General features: G+C 39.6%; 1 protein-coding gene across 1 annotated transcript; it reads left to right on the plus strand.

The window, feature by feature from the left end:
• Positions 1–1,888: 1,888 nt before the first annotated feature.
• On the plus strand, positions 1,889–16,164 carry LOC133451168 (prostaglandin G/H synthase 1-like). The gene is made up of 11 exons (XM_061730131.1): positions 1,889–1,975; positions 2,057–2,134; positions 7,679–7,795; positions 7,918–8,058; positions 9,288–9,431; positions 9,625–9,806; positions 9,962–10,045; positions 10,866–11,112; positions 13,682–13,968; positions 14,278–14,425; positions 14,538–16,164. Exons 1-11 carry the CDS (start codon positions 1,969–1,971, stop codon positions 14,885–14,887), a joined length of 1,785 nt encoding a protein of 594 aa, XP_061586115.1. The 5' UTR covers positions 1,889–1,968; the 3' UTR covers positions 14,888–16,164.
• Positions 16,165–17,226: the final 1,062 nt, after the last annotated feature.

Raw genomic sequence — 17,226 nt, forward strand, 5'->3', positions numbered from 1 at the left:
TTTCTATACAGGTTTCAAAATTTGCTCTTTGCATGTTTGAGCAGAGGGAGGGGTTCGGAACCATTAAAGTACGTACATATTTTTAATTTCACCACACACAACCCTTATGTTTTAAGTTAGAAATCAGAACAGAGCTCTTTTGTAGCAGTGTTGACTTATTTGAGGGGGGAAGTTTTCCAAGAGGATTAAAAATTTAAAAAAAAAAGACTGTGGAAATCTAAAATGTGGGATCTATTTAGGATGAACAAACATATAATGGGAGAAAGTAATAATTTTTACATGGGATGACAAGCATTAAATTCCCAGTTAGTGCAGTCCCTTTGAAAAAACCCACAACTGTCATAAATTCAGTTTTAAATCGGCAAGTTTTGCCTGTAAACACAACTTGTGATGTTTAATCAGTCCTGAAAAATATAGCATTGCTAACTATTTTAGACCACCAAATCTTGAAATAAAACACAATAAAGCGATAGCAGTGGCTGTGGAGAGGTAGAGTCCAGATAAAAGGAGGGTTGTGTCAGGAAGGGCATCTCGAAAAAAAATGTGCTGCATCAATATGTGGAACACAATTATCCACTGTGGCAACTCCTAAGAACAGAGAACTGTTGAAAGAAAGATAAATATAGTTTATTACAGTGCATTTTTACATCTTAATGAACAATAATACAAATAATAAACTTTGTTCACTTTAGCTGAATTGCATATTTGCATAAATTCCTGAAGGTCATTCACGAGAAACCCAGTGCAGTTTTTGAGCATATTAACACATCAGTTATCCTGACATGACCTGATTTTGTGACAAAAACTCAATTTAACCTCATCATTTTCAGTAAGTGGTATCTGAGTCATCAGAATATGAGATCTGCAAAGTTTAAAAAATGATTAGTGGAGCATGTTTTGATCCAGACTGAGCCCATCTGAATGAGGACGGCGTGGACGGGCAAGTCCTAAAATTGTTACAGTATGCAGGAACTCACACAACAGACTGACTTCAAAAGAAAAATATCTCTACGTTGGTTTGGCTCGGATTATGTTTCCGTCAGAAAGTATCAAAGATCAGAAGATGGAAACTTAACTGCATTGCTTAGTTTGAAAAAAAAAAACAAATCATCTTCAGCTGCAAAAAAAAAAAAAACCTCATACATCCCCCTTCCCCGAGATTGATCAAATTACTATTATTTAAATATATGTTTAAGAAGTGTTATTTTTGTTTCATTTGAATATTTATTTAGCAATATTAAATAAAGGTAATGCATCCTTAAATAACAAATACAGAACTCTCATCATCAAAATGGCACTTAGGAACAAAACCTGGACTTTGGCTGCATCGATTCCAATTAAACAAAATTATTATCATTATTATTATTGTTTTAAATAATCATAGATAGACCCTAGATAAATCTTTATTATACGTTTTGCTGCTTATCCCTTGAGAAATTAGGATGCTTACATTCAATATACATGTTACATGCATGTATCTTTAGGTCACGTGTTCAGCCTTGTAATAAAGAGTGACATAGCGTGTACATAAGTGTTGAACTTTAAAACCCTCCAACTCCAGTAAACCAAGTTATAACAAGAGCATTTATTGAAACTCTCCAGCAGGGGGAGAAAAAGCTCTCTGATGTACTTTCAGGTTCAAACGGCTGTCTCCCCATTTCCCTCCACAAGTCAAATAAAAAGAGATGCATCATTTAAAGGGAAATTGTTTAAAGTCTAAATGAAATGCGTGCTAAAGACTTTTCAAGCTGGGAACTCTTTACCGTTCAGTTTCTATTAAAATGTTACACTTTTTGGAGGCGGTTGCAATACATCCTCTTTAAAAGCGCTTGAATGCAGGAAGTTGAGAGAACTACGTCACCTCAGTGGTTGGTGATGTAGAGTCAGTTACACCAGACAGGGGCATGGAGAAGGGAGTCAACCTCTGTTCTCACAGATCATAGAACAGTGACACAGCTGCTAACAATCATGAAAGGTTAGTGCTGGAATGATATGACTAAGAATGACACTTGCTTGTTTTGAAATGGATGATGTAAAGTTGATGCTGTTTTCACAGACTGCAGCCTCCTCTCCACCTGCGTGTTCCTGCTTCTGCTGCTGGAGATCACAGCGTCTTCTGGTGACACACGTGTTGGTAAGCCACATCTCAAAATCCTAATTAAGATATATAAGATGTCATTGGCCCACAGAGCTTCTTCTTTTTGGTATATAAAATGCAGAGCTGGGTAGAGTAGCCAAAAATTGTACTCAAGTAAAAGTACTGTTACTTCAGAATAATATGATTCAAGTAGAAGTAAAAACTAGTCATCCAAATAATTACTTGAGTAAAAGTAAAAAAGTACTTGGTGAAAAAACTACTCAAGTACTGAGTAACTGTTGAGTAACGTCTGATTTATTTTTTTTAACACAACCATTCAAACAGACAAAAGTACAAAATAATCATCTTCAGGCAAATTACATCAATAAAATAATAAAATAAATAAAAAATAAGAAATAGCTTAAATTAAAACAATCTTAAAGTAAATTCAAGTACTTTAATAAATAATAAAATAAATAAAATAACAGAATAAAAAAATAAATTAAGCACAAGTAGCACAAAATTTCAAGCCTTTGTACTTTTCTTTTTTAACCAGGCAGAACTAGAACAAACATGAACTCATAGAAACTCTGTGTGTGTTTGAGTCTGTGTAAATGTGACAAAACATGCAAAAACAAACATTTTTCCCAAAGAATCACCCAGTGATGTCATGAGATTGACGCGTACGCGGATAAAAGGGATAAAAGAAAAGTAACAGCTCAACGTAGCCTAATGTAGCGGAGTAAGAGGAACAGTTTCTTCACAAATCTACTCAAGTAAAAGTAAAAAGTATAGTGATTCAAAACTACTCCTAAAAGTACAACATTTCCCAAACTTCCCTCAAGTAAATGTAACGGAGTAAATGTAACTCGTTACTACCCACCTCTGATAAAATGTATGACGACACACTTTTCTTCAGTTTTTACTTTTTCCCTGAACAATCCCTGAGAAAAACAGGAAAGGAATCAATGACTGGTCCCACAACCATCCTTTTATTGTGCCATATTTGTGTAACCGTTGCTAACCGCAGCCGTGACTTCAACCTTCCCTTAGTTTTTCATCAATCTTCCTGAAGGACTAGTGAAAAGGACCAAATGTGAAGATCAACAACGGCGATGAAGGATTTAGCTGAATATCCCGAGTTTAGACGGTTTCAGCTGTCAGTGAAGGTGGATGAAGGTGGAGTGTGGCGCTGCCAGGACTTAAGGGTGTGTGCGTACTGTAGGAACCCTGACGGCTGAGTTGAAGGCTTTGCCAAGAAGCTCAGATGTGTCACGGCTGCAGCACTGTTGGCTGTAACGCCGTGGATATATTTCCCAGTTGTCCAGTCTACTCTAAGTACAAGCAGCCAGAAGTGTCTATTGTGTGTTTCTAATAGGAAACAGGTGGGCATCCACTGCATTCACATTCATTTGGGCACTTATTGAAAGTGATACTGTCTATATTGTCCAGGAATCAGGAAAAATGCCAGTACAGTACTATATTTAGCTTTGTTTTACATGAGTATAAAGAGAGCCACTGCAGCGACCATCAAACAGCCAACATTTAACCACTGTTACCACATTCAGCATGACAGTAAAACCAACGTCTCCATCTGTTGACCCAAAAAAGTACTTTTTTTCTACATGATCATAACCTAAGTCTATTAATGTAATCATTACTTTCCCTCTTCCTCCAAGCAATAATAAGAACAGAGGGTGTATAAACAGATACCAAAAGACATTACTGTAAAACACAGTTATGATTATATAAACGTTGCGTATGTAAGAGAAGCTTCAATTGCTAGCAGACTTTGTACAGCATATCAAATGATTCCCCTTCATTGTAATACCCCTTCATGCTGCTGCATTTTGTGTTTGTTTGGAATAGTTTCAGTCTCTGAACAGATGCAACGATAAATAAACTTTAACCCTAAGGCACCAATGTACATAAGGCTCATCTTAATCAAAGGAACTCCAGCTGGATTCAGACAGAAGTAGAATAGAATAGAATAGAATAGAATAGAATAGAATAGAATAGAATAGAATAGAATAGAATATTAGACTTTATTGATCTCCCAGAGGAGAAATTCAGTCGTGCAGCAGCCAAAACACACACACGCTTTATACAAAAGATTTAAAATAGAAATAACCATAAATAGTTAAATAATAAAAAAGAGCAATATAAAAAGTAGAAAAAGAGTATGTACAAGAGAGAAAAAAAAGTAGTAAACACCAAATAAACGGATAATATTTACAAAATATTTACAAATATTTCCAAAAATACGTGAGGTATTAGTGGTTATTGCACTTTTAAAGAGACAGGTTTATTGCACAAGGGTGGCTATAGTTGCTTATTATAGAGTCTGATGGCTGTGGGGATGAAGGACCTGCGGTAGCGTTCCTTCTTGCAGCGCGGGTGGAGCAGTCTTTGGCTGAAGGAGCTGCTGAGGGCTCCCACAGTGTCATGTAGACTGAGTTTAATATGAGTTTTAAATGTTCTGTATTAAATTGTCTTTTTGACAGGAAAACAACGGCCTCCACAGCACTTGTGACACATGATAGGAACTTAATCAACACCAACTCTGAACATAAGTCAGGATGAAGTGAAAGGCTTAAAAAGCACTAAGTTTTTGGACTCCTTGAAATAGTCAACTTTGGTTTTGATCACGTCTCTAACCGTCCCGGCCGGGACTTTTTTCAAGCCCTTTTCTGCTGACTCTTCTCATGCAGCTTAAACACATTTCTCAGAGCAGCTGTGCAGGTTTTTGTTTTTGCTGTTTTGCAGTTTGTTCTGCTCCAGTGGTGTAGCTTATCTCGAATAAGGTCTATGGGTCTGAGGTCTGAGGTTGCCATAACACAACAGATAACGCAGCATCCGTCCTTTTCTCCTTTAAGTAGCTTTTTGAGCTCGTTGCTGCATGGTAACATTTGTTTCAAACAAACTGAAGCTATGACTTGATGTTGCAGGATGGAGCGATATCTGTGTTTGTTTATGGAAATCCATGCAAAACCCGTCAGAATAATCCCCTACTGTGCCCTGAACTTTGGTCGCATCAGAGCTGTTATGTTACAAAACTCTGCCATTCACTCGTGTCTCCAGAGGCTTCTGCTAATCTACATGAAATAAACATGTGTGTATTATTTGAAACGACAAGGATTCATGCACTTTTCTCCCTTTTATAAATTAACAGTTAGTTGGAGTTGCTCATTCAGGATGAGCATTATCTTAGCTGCTAATGAGGAAGAGACTGATGCAGTGTGTATTATCTCATGGATTGTGGCAAGTATGAACGGAGAACAGGAAGCTGTAATACAGCAAGGGTTAAAGATAAAGCAGTTGAGCCGTTTGTTGCACAAATTCACAGCTTTCGACTAAGGGAAAAAACAACCATGAATTAAAGCTGCAAGCAGCGATGAATGGGCCCTCACACCCTTGTGCACGTTCAGGCTGCAGTGGAAGCTTGTATGACTTGCATGTAGATTCTTCAGGCCTGGACATTTAGCGGATGAAACCACCCACGACTCTCTATATCAAACCATTCAAAAGTTATGGCAGAAAATAGGAACTATCACATATCGACCAATCAGAAGAAGGGGCGGGGCTAATTCATGCCAGTGAAGGTCAAGTACTCAATAGCGAGTCAGATGACACCTCCCACGAGTCTTTATGTCAAACCATTCAAAAGTTATAGCAGAACGTAGGAACTATCAAATATGGACCAATCAGATGAAGGGGGGGCGTGCTTTTTGGCGTCTATCGTCGCCACGGTCACGCTTTTGACTGAGAAAAGTAATGCGCATTGTCGCAGGATCGAGACGCACATTTTGATGTATAACACACCTGCACGTTACGGTTCGGGCGAAGAAGCGGCTGAAGGAATTGCATAAATTGCGCCAAAATTACACGATTAATTCAAAATGGCCGAATTCCTGTTCGGTTTCGGCCATGGCGCCAAGAGACTTTTCTTTAAGTTGCGACATGATACAGGTGTGTACCGATTTTCGTGCATGTACGTCAAACCGTATTGTGGGGCTTGAGGCACAAAGTTTTCTAGGGGGCGCTGTTGAGCCATTAGGCCACGTCCATTAATGCAAACCATTAAATATAAAAAATTTTGCCAGGCCTGGCTTGCGTGCAAAATTTGGTGACTTTTGGGGCACGTTTAGGGGGGAAAAAAGGCCCTCATTTCATTAAGGGGAAGAGAGTTTTGCTAAGTCCACTGAGAAGGAACCCATAAAATTCATGAGAACCGGGGTCCAAAGTACAGTTGTGTTACAGGTGAGGGTTAGACATAGTGAAGCAGCTGTTAATCCATAATAATTTATGTCGTTTTCGACCATTTATATTAATTCTAACCCTGACTATAGAGTTTTAACAACTTTTTTTTTTAATACAAATAAGGTAATAATACAAAAAACGCATACAGGTACAGGACAAGAGGGGACACTAGAAAACAAACAAAACAAACATACAAACAAAACAGTACAAAACAACCAAGCCAATGTTTTTGCTCAGATTTCTTCTATATGTGGCCATGTATGTTGATGTGTGCGTGCGTGCGTGCGTGCGTGCGTGCGTGCGTGCGTGCGTGCGTGCGTGCGTGCGTGCGTGCGTGCGTGCGTGCGTGCGTGCGTGCGTGCGTGCGTGCGTACGTGAATGCGTTTATGTCTGTATGCACATGTGTGGTGTGTATGATTATGATGGTTTTCTAGAATTATGTTTTTTTTAGGAGAGAGACAGCAGCCAAAAATAACCCCCAAAAATATAGTCATAGTGAAGCAGCTATTAATCTATAATAATTAACGTCGTTCTCGACCATTTATATTCATTTTAACCCTGACTGTAGAGTTTTAACAACTTTGAGATCAAAGTGAGAAATAGAAACGTAAAAGGACTTGAGTAAAGTTCGTGTTTGATCGGTTTTAATCTTGTGGTCTCTTGCACGAAGTTTGCAGATTAATTTCACCACCGTCTGCGTTTGTACTGAGGCTGCCAAAATGTAGTAATAAGAAACTGTACTACTTCTGAAAAGTTTGTCCAGTTCACCTAATATACTGTATCCCATAATGCAATGCACCACCTTATAGGAAGCCATTTGACCAGCTTCTTTTTGTGCCTCAGCATAGTTGCTTTTATGGATGTGTATAACTACAAGCAGACGAGTATGCAGTACATACTGTGTACTTCACTGCGTGCAGAGTACGGTTTGTACTGTTGTATATGTTGGTTTCTTTTTGCCTCTTTGTAGACTTTTCATGCATCTACATGGTTTTGGATGTGTTTGTTTTTCTTTATCTTGTAGATTTTAGATTAGGGGCATCTTTTTGGTCCTTTTTATCTATTCATCAATTAACTTCCTCTTATCTGGAAGTCAAGCGATGGTGAAAGAAGCAACCTAAGCTGTCATTTTGGCAACGAACGTGTCTTTGTGCCGGTTTGGACCTCTCTATTATTGTTCTCTTCTTCTTTTTTTCTTCTAAATAGATATCTGTTTAATAATCTGGAATTGTGATTTATTATGCAGCCCCGTCTCACCTTGTCCTTGTTTAACAGCAGTTACAGCATTGCTATTATTTATGAATGCATGGATGCATGACAGGCTGTCTCACTCCTTTCCAGTGAATCCCTGTTGTCACTACCCATGTCAAAACACGGGAGTGTGTGTTCGAATCGGCACAGAAAGCTACAGCTGTGACTGCACTCGCACAGGCTTCTATGGAGAAAACTGCAGCCTTCGTAAGTCCACGAGGGGTCAAATCCTGTGCATTCTGATGCGCTCTAACCCTAAAGTTTCATATCCCTGCATCAAATATGTTTAATAAACACACATGCATGCCTTGGCTGGTGTTCTCGTGTAGCGGAGCTGTGGACCAGAGTTCGTCTCATGCTTAAGCCCAGTCCCAAGGCGGTTCACTTCATCCTCACTCATTTCCAGTGGTTTTGGGACGTCATCAACAACAGCTTCCTGCAAGACACCTTCATGAGATTAGTGCTGACAGGTGAGTTAAACCATTCAAGCCACCAAAGACACTCCCTACCCATCAGCAGACTGACGTACAAGAGCTGGTACTGTGGGCTTTTTTCCAACCATTTAATTCATCTCTATTATTTTGTTGAGTCCTTGAACATTTTGAAAACTGGAACGTCACATATTTTGATCAGCATCTTTCAGACGAGGCCGTTAAGACAGATCAACTCTCAGAATAAGGACTCCTTGTAATTAAACACAACGGTCATTTTAACCTCACAAGAGGAACTACGCCTCTCACCTTAAAAAGGAACAAAGATGTCTTCCGTTAAATGTAACCACAGTTTCAAGCTTTCACTGATCCTGTCCTCCTTTAAATAAAATACTTAAGTGAATATAGTCACTCTGCAGTACAATGAAGGAATGTGACTCACTGGTCATTAATGTGTTTTTTCTTTTCTAAAAATCTTATATAATAATAATAAAATAATAAAATAATAATAAAAAATAAAAAGTTTATTCAGACTATCAAAAAAACCCACAACCAACGTGTCGTTTAAATGTTACTGAAATACAACATGGTGAGAAATAATTGTGACATAACTCCAGCAAACATCTCTTTATTTTTTCAGGATAGTGATGTAAACGTTAAGTAACATCACCTAGATCTTCTCTCAATTAATTAACTCTCAGTTAGTTTCAGATGATTTATGTACAGTATAGGACATATCTGGACATCATAAACCAGAGATCCCAACAATATTTATTCCAGCTGATTGTGTAGCGTACAGGTTACGTTAGGACAGGTTAAGCTACTGTCATGATGAAACGCAAAATTATAAATGTGGATTTGATCAAACATCTCTTAACTAGAAACCAGCAGCCCTAACAAACCTCTGTTTAGATTAGTCTGGTCATCAGCATCCTTATGCAAGTATCCCCTAACTGCATGGATTAGTAGTCTCTAGAAAGTAGCAAGTTTCCGAGGGGCCATTTATTTTCAACCAGAAGTACCTAAATTGCAGCCGTGAGAACTTCAGTGTCTTCAAATATGTGTGTTTGGCATGGCCTTGAACTTCCTCTTCCTCTAACTTTGTTGCGTGGTCTCCACAGCTAATATGCTCATCACTACTATTCTAGACAGCAACAGCCTCCCCAGGTCTCAGAGCAGTTTTGTAGTTTCGTCCATGTCAACTCCTTCAACAGATAACGAAAGGGTCTGAAATAAAGTCTTTTACTTATTGTCACTCTTTGTTTCAGTCAGAAGTGACCTTATTCCAAGCCCTCCGACCTACAATAGTAAATATGGATACCTGAGCTGGGAGTCCTACAACAACCTGTCCTACTACACCCGCCTCCTCCCTCCCGTTCCTGAAGACTGCCCTCTGCCAATGGGGACTAAAGGTGAGGTCTATAAAAGATAAGATAACATTGTCCTTTATTTCTCCCTCAATGGGGAAATTCACTATATATATATATATATATATATATATATATATATATATATATATATATATATATATATATATATATCATATATCCATCCATCCTGCAGTCTTGAAGAAAGCTACACAGGCTTTTTTTTTGCCCTCTACAGGCAAACCCGTTCTTCCTGACCCCAAAGAGTTGACTGAGAAATTTTTCAAGAGAAGGCAATTCAGGCCGGATCCTCAGGGAACCAATTTGATGTTTGCCTTCATGGCTCAACACTTCACGCACCAGTTCTTCAAGACGGATCACAAATTTGAAGCCGGATTCACGAGGGCTTTAGGTCATGGGGTGAGCTACAGAGAGACATTTAACATTCAGTTAAACAAACACACACACAGACAAACGCTAATGACCTTTTATGGCATATCACACATGATGTATAGAGTCATGGCTGATTTTTTAGATTAATGCCAATTGCATGTGGTGGTATCTACCTCACCCAGGTGGATGCAAGCAATATATACGGAGAGGACCTTGAACGACAGCATCAACTTCGGCTACATGAAGATGGAAAGCTGAAACATCAGGTATTGAAAAAATGGCCGAGGAGACAATAAAGCGGCATGTTCTTGAGAGCAGCGCACCCTCCCTGAATAACTGTCAAGTCACAGCGTGGTGACCATATGTGTTTACCTCTGTTATCAGTTAGATCCCCATCACTCGTGCCACACCTGACTTTTAAAAAAAACTAGGGGATGATGAACTTATCTCAAAGCTTCAAAATTTCTAAACTTTGTTTACAGTTTTTACAAAGCAGGACATGAGCTTAGTTCGCTCTTTACTCTTAACGATCGTAAAAACTGTAACGGTTAAAGTGATTGTTGTTTTTAATTGCCAATATTCAGCTGTTAACATTAGCATGCACAAGAGTTTCACATGATATTTAAGATAGTTTGGATACTCTGCTGAACTTGAATGAACCACCTCATTAGGCATATCACCCCCCCGCCCGACCTTGTCATCCTTAGGGTAGGTTTCACTTCCTGTGACTTCTGAGAAATGATAGATATCATCCAGAAATCAATCATAGTTGTAGAAGAATATCCATCAATGGTGTTTTGTATGGCTTGAAGGTGATAGCCGCTCAGCTTTCCATCCCACGTGCTTCTCGCTGATATTTCACCTTTAGAACAATGATCTTATCCGAGGGCTGCTCCGTTTGAGGATGTTGTTTGACTGATAAAACAGATGACACCTCTAGTATGTTCAAATCCTCCACAACTTAGTCTGGCTCACTAGAAAGCAGACTTTTGCACGAATTGGTTAATTTTAGGAAAATGTAGCACGATTGATATAGCTTGGCTTTTTTCAAGTAAACTAACAGGATTAATGATTGGCCATCCACAGCTGATCGACGGTGAGATGTACCCCCCTACGGTCGCTGAGGTCCCTGTGCATATGGTCTACCCTGAAAGTTTCCCCAATGAACAACGGCTGGCCATTGGTCAGGAGGTGTTTGGCCTCCTCCCAGGTCTCACGATGTACGCCACCATGTGGCTCAGGGAGCACAACAGAGTCTGTGACATCCTCAAGGTGGAACATCCCACCTGGGACGATGAGCAGCTCTACCAGACCACAAGACTCATCATCATCGGTGAGTAGTTCTCAACATTACATCGACTGAATTTGGATTAAAGGGTTTTCGGACTGACTGGAGCGTGTCCCTTGTCTCTATGTTACTTTAGTGCGTAGCCAAAGGCTTTGTGCCGAGTGATAGAGTGTAAAATCCACCCTGTAGCTCACAGACTTTTTAGCAGTTCTGTAATGTGGCATTTTTTTTATATTTATGGCTCCTATCCAAACAAGCCTGGTGAGCCAGAAAGTTCTCAGAAGCCCCTTTCACACAGAGATTCCGCAATATTGGTGTAAAGAAGTCCTGCCAATACGCCGCCTTTGTTGGTTCACACAGAACCATACAACGCCGGCATAACGCCGCTCCCGTCTGTAAATTCACACAGCATGCCGGCGTTCCGCAATCAGAGGCGTGACGACAGCGTCAGTCCGACCGTCATGTCAGCGGCATGCCGGCTGTGTCATTCACACAGACCCCGTTCCGTCTCTGTGACGGCTCTGTGACTACCTCCGCTGCCGGCTTATTGGTGGGGCCACTTGGCCCCCCCATTCCGCCTCCGTGACTTTCACACAGAACAGCGAGGCGGCTTAAAGGCGCAACGTTCCCGCCTCGAACTGGCTGTGTGAAAGGGGCTAGAGACTCCCATCAGAAAATGATCAGTTATCTTGGAAAAACTGCTTGCGTTAAATTGTTCCCAAGGGAGGTGAACGACGGGTCATCTCTTCCTGAGAGGTCAGATTTCAATTTGTCTGGTAGTAAGACTTTTTTGAGTAATTCCCACTTTTTCCTGTCAAGATCAAGGCTGTGAAACCACTTCACTTCACAACTACTTCATCGGTTCAAATCAGTGAGGACAAGTTTGAGTGTGCTAACACAGGAAACAGTGTTGTAGTAACTTAGACCCAGGATTGCTGTACTGATCATTTTACTTTTCTTTGGAAATATACTTCTTCTCATCTTTTGATAAAAAAAACAAACGCTTGAATTAACACCACAGACTGGACAGTCCCCCTGAAACGTCGAGGCCATAAGGGAGGGATAAGTAAGCCTGGATCATGCCCACTTTAGTTCAGGCCCCCAGTGGAGATTGACTTATTTCTGCAACAGCCTCTAGCCATAAAGGAACTGCCCTGCGGTACTCCGACCGCGTAGAGAATGGAGCTCCACTCAAGACCTGAACCATGTGACCTTTGCTATCAACTGCTTAGGGTTAGGGTAATGTATCAGGGAGAAGGGCTCCATTGGCTGGAAGTCACATGGTTCCGGTGGAGCTCTGGAGCTCACTGGAGCCCCGCTCTCTTACACAGTCAAGATCCAGAAATTTTAGTGATTTGGACTGTAGAAATAATTGTTTAGTGTGATCCTGGTAACCTGCATGTGTATAATTAGGGCCTGAGCACTGACAGTGCGAAGGTCCTATTGTATCTGTAGGATTTTTTTTTTTTTTTCCTTGTTATTTTCCTTCTTCCGATGAAATGAGGGCCTTTTTGCCCCCCTAAACGTGCCCCAAAAGTCACCAAATTTTGCACGCAAGCCAGGCCTGGCGAAAAATGTGATATTTAATGGTTTGCAATAATGGGCGTGGCCTAATGGCTCAACAGCGCCCCCTAGAAAACTTTGTGCCTCCACCCCCACAATACGGTTTGACGTACATGCATAAAAATCGGTACACACCTGTATCATGTCACAACTTAAAGCAAAGTTTCTTGGCGACATGGCCAAAACCGAACAGGAAGTCGGCCATTTTGAATTAATCGTGTAATTTTGTCGCAATTTATGCCAGGTCACAAGTGTTACCGTGGTCACGCTAGACACCAAAAAGCACGCCCCCCCTTCATCTGATTGGTCCATATTTGATAGTCCCTATTCTCTGTCATAACTTTTGATATGATAAAGACATGTGGGTGGTGTCCCCTTCATTGGCATGAATAAGCCCCACCCCTTTCTTCTGATTGGTCAATATTTGATAGTCCCTATTTTCTGCTATAACTTTTGAATGGTATGACATACATAGTTGTGGGTGGTGTCAGCTGACTCGGTTTTGATGACCTTCACCTTAATTGGTGCAAATTAGCCCCGCCCTTCTTCTGATTGGTCAATATGTGATAGTTCCGATTTCCGGCAATAACTTTTGAATGGTTTGACACAAAGACTCGTAGGTGGTGTCATCGGACATGGTTTTGAGTCCTTGAACATAATTGCTGCAAATTAGCCTGGCCCCTTCATCTGATTGGTCAATATCTGATAGTTCCTACTTTCTGCCATAACTTTTGAATGGTTTGATATAGAGAGTCGTGGGTGGTGTCATCCGCTAAATGTCCAGCCTGAAGAATCTACATGCAAGTCATACAAGCTTCCACTGCAGCCTGAATGTGCACAAGGGTGTGAGGGCCCGTTCATCGCTGCTTGCAGCTTTAATTCTCATTGCTCTTTTCTGCAGTATGCACAAGGGTTGGATTGGGTCAGACAACCATGCACGATGTAGTCCCTCAATTAACATTTAAGACTTACTGGTAGCATCCAGTCACATTTGTAGATAAGATACTGTAATTGGCCTTTAGTAAAGTTGATTTCCATTTTTCCCCCCCAGGTGAGATCATCAAGATTATAATAGAAGAGTATGTGCAGCACCTGAGTGGCTACCTACTGAAGCTGAAGTTCGACCCTTCCCTGCTCTTCAACGCGCGCTTTCAGTACAGTAATCGCATCGCTCTGGAGTTCTGCCAGCTCTACCACTGGCACCCGCTGATGCCAGACAGCTTTCTCATTGATGGAGATGAAATCCCCTTCTCCCAGTTCTTATACAACACCTCCATCCTCTTGCATTATGGCGTGGAGAAGCTGGTTGATGCTTTTTCTCGACAACCCGCGGGTCAGGTAGGGGGACTACAGCTTTCTGTGAGCAAGAATTCAATCTGAAGAGTGAAACTGCAGCTAAAGACATCTTCAATATATGGAAAATGGCAACGCTAATGTCTCTCTGACTGTGATGCAGGACAACATATTTGTACAACAACCAAGCTATTTGACATTTTCTATAACAATCACCTCCTGAGGAGTTCTCACATAGTCTCTCTTAGCTGCATGAAAGTGTTATTTTCTCTTTTGCAGAGAACGACATGACCACAGGGTGTTTTTCACACATTGGCCGACGAGGGAGGATAATTTTTATTTTCTGTCTTTTAGGTGTGCGGGGGTCACAACTCTCATGCAGCGGTGCTCAGTGTGGCAGAAAAGGTCATCAGAGAGTCCAGAGCCACACGTGTGCAGCCTTTCAATGAATACAGAAAGAGGTTCAACCTGAAGCCATACACCTCCTTCTATGAATTCTCTGGTAACCGCATGAGATATGAACTTATACAGGCTCTCAATTATATTTCTCTCCTGACATTTGCATATTCTATGGTGGTCTGACTGTTTGGTCTGCTGTTTCTCTTTTGATGCAGACGATAAAGAAATAGCTCAAGGTTTAGAGGAAGTCTATGGGGATATAGATGCTCTGGAGTTTTACCCCGGTATCCTGCTGGAGAAAACTCGTCCTGACAGTATATTTGGTGAGAGCATGGTGGAGATGGGCGCTCCCTTCTCCCTGAAAGGTCTGCTGGGAAACCCCATCTGCTCCCCTCACTACTGGAAGCCCAGCACCTTCGGCGGAGAGACGGGTTTCAATATCGTCAAAACTTCTACTTTGAAGAAGCTGGTATGTCTCAACACCAAGTGGTGTCCATACGTGGATTTCCACGTCCCACGGAATGAGGAAGAAAGAAAACCGAGGAAACCCTCAACTGAACTTTGATGAATAATCACCCGCTGATCTTCATCAGTGTGTTGCTCCAACAACAGGGAAAAAAAGTCATTTTATTAACTTTTTTTTTTTAAATAAAATTCAAAGTTTTAAGATATGGTCATTTAGTTGTTTTAATGATATCCGCAGTAATTGAAATATTGTACATTAAAGCACGTCTACCTCCTAAAAAGTGCAGTCGACGAACCATTTTGTCAGATTATTGACGTAATAACTGATTTCTGTCAATAACGTTCCTCCACAACTTGAATACTCAGTTTACATCTGTTTATACATTTTCTTTGCATTTTTTGTGACTTAATGTGACTTTATGTATAGCAGTTAATTAACTTTTCAAGGGAGAAACTACTGACATTAAAAAATTAAAAAAGAGAAATAAATCAATGTATTATAATTTGCCAAAAATAAAAGTGGACAGTTTTAAATGTGTAATATATACATGTGATAAGCAAAACTACTCACAGATTTCTCACTCTAAATAATTGATGTATCATGTCAGGATTTATAATTACCCTTGTGTCACGGTGATCTGTAGCTGTCTTTTAAGTTTTCCTTCTTTCATGTTTAGAAACTTCTTTATGGTATTTTATCACAGGATAATCTTTTCTACAATCTTTTCTACAAAATTAAATAATCCAAGGTCAACACACTCTGACAGAACCCAATTCACTTACTGCAAAAGCTTGATATTAACTAAATGTTCAGTTTTTACAAATTAATTCACATATTTTGCCAGCTGCGTGTGTCATGTTTTCTGTAGTAATAAAAGTAGCTAAAACTGTACTTCAGTGCTTGGAAACGTGGTCTCGTTATGGCATATTCCCATAGTTAAAGTGGACAAAGAGACACACACACTGGACGATTGGATCAATACATGGGCTCAGCTGATTCTTTCATTCAGCTTATTATTTGAAAAGAAAATCCCCTTCAGTTGAAGATTTGCTGATTCCAGTAGCGTGTACTGGACTGGATGGTGGAGTCAAAGATGTGCAGCATGTATCAGAGTGGATAACATTTTCAGAGCTTTTTTCTTCCTTTAACATGAGTTGCCGGTTTCGTGTCGTTAGCATGCTCGGCTGGTTGAAAGGTGTCTGCGTTCTCTTCCAACACAGCAATGCTCACTTGACTTACTGAACATACTCCCAACAAATCAGAATTCATGACAAGTTGTGAATCAAGTCACGAAGGATTCATTTTGAATTTGGGTCTGACACTGAGACCACTGCATTGTTTGATTTTATTTTATTTTTATTTGTCTAAAACATGCACAAGCATAAAACAAACGGTATAGTTCAGCCCCCCCTTTTATTGTCATATAGTATATAATACAATTATATCTATAAAAATTACATACATATATATATGTATATGTAATTACAATTACATATATATATATATATATATATATATATATATATATATATATATATATATATATATATATATATATATATATATATATATATATATATATATATATATATATATATATATATATATATATATATATGTATCATTGTGTTCGTGATGTTTCCTGCCACTAATTTACTCTCAGATGATGATGATTCTTGTGGGAAGGACACACTGTGAGAAAACAGTGTTTTAACTGTGTTTTACTTCCACTGTGTTTCGACATCTGATATGACTTCTGTGTTTTGTGTGAAAATGTAATTATAGCATTATTACTGAGTCATGGCAGGCAGTCGTGCTGAAGACCCTTGTCAGAAGTATGATGTGTACTTCGAACAAAAGACTCAAACCACAGGAAAACAAAATGCATAAATTAAAATAGATTCAGTCAAGCAGACAGTACTTGAAGGCTGCAGTTTATTGTGCATTTGATTATTGAGTTTTAAATACATTTTTTAATCTTTTTTAAGAGGTACTAGATTTATAAAAAACATTAAAGTACTGTGATATTTACATGGCATGTACACTAATCATAAAACAACCTCAAGTAATTAACTGTATACCTGAAACCTGGATAAGTAGCAAGCTCTTAAAATATAACAAAGCAAAATATTGGATGATCCCAGCATGTCAGGCTTGGAAAAATCGTAGATATCTACAGACAATTGCTTTGGCAGGAAAATCAGAAGCACATTTTAGCATATTTATAAAACCTTTTTTATTTATACTCCTAAAGCCCTATAGAATGGGTGAAGTTGTGCAGTAAAACCCTGTGTGTGTGTGTGTGTGTGTGTGTGTGTGTGTGTGTGTGTGTGTGTGTGTGTGTGTGTGTGTGTGTGTGTGTGTGTGTGTGTGTGTGTGTGTGTGTGTGTGTTATCTAATCATTAAAAATAATCTAACTCAGTGGGAAACCATGACCT

Source organism: Cololabis saira, chromosome 9 (assembly GCF_033807715.1).
Source record: "Cololabis saira isolate AMF1-May2022 chromosome 9, fColSai1.1, whole genome shotgun sequence".
Classification (NCBI taxonomy): Eukaryota; Metazoa; Chordata; class Actinopteri; order Beloniformes; family Belonidae; genus Cololabis; species Cololabis saira.

What these genes read in the sequence shown, in the direction of transcription:
- LOC133451168 (XM_061730131.1), top strand. An exon ending in TTCTGGTGACACACGTGTTG is followed by an intron (nt 2,135 to 7,678) that starts GTAAGCCACATC and finishes ACTCCTTTCCAG; the next exon opens with TGAATCCCTGTTGTCACTAC. An exon ending in TCTGCCAATGGGGACTAAAG is followed by an intron (nt 9,432 to 9,624) that starts GTGAGGTCTATA and finishes TGCCCTCTACAG; the next exon opens with GCAAACCCGTTCTTCCTGAC.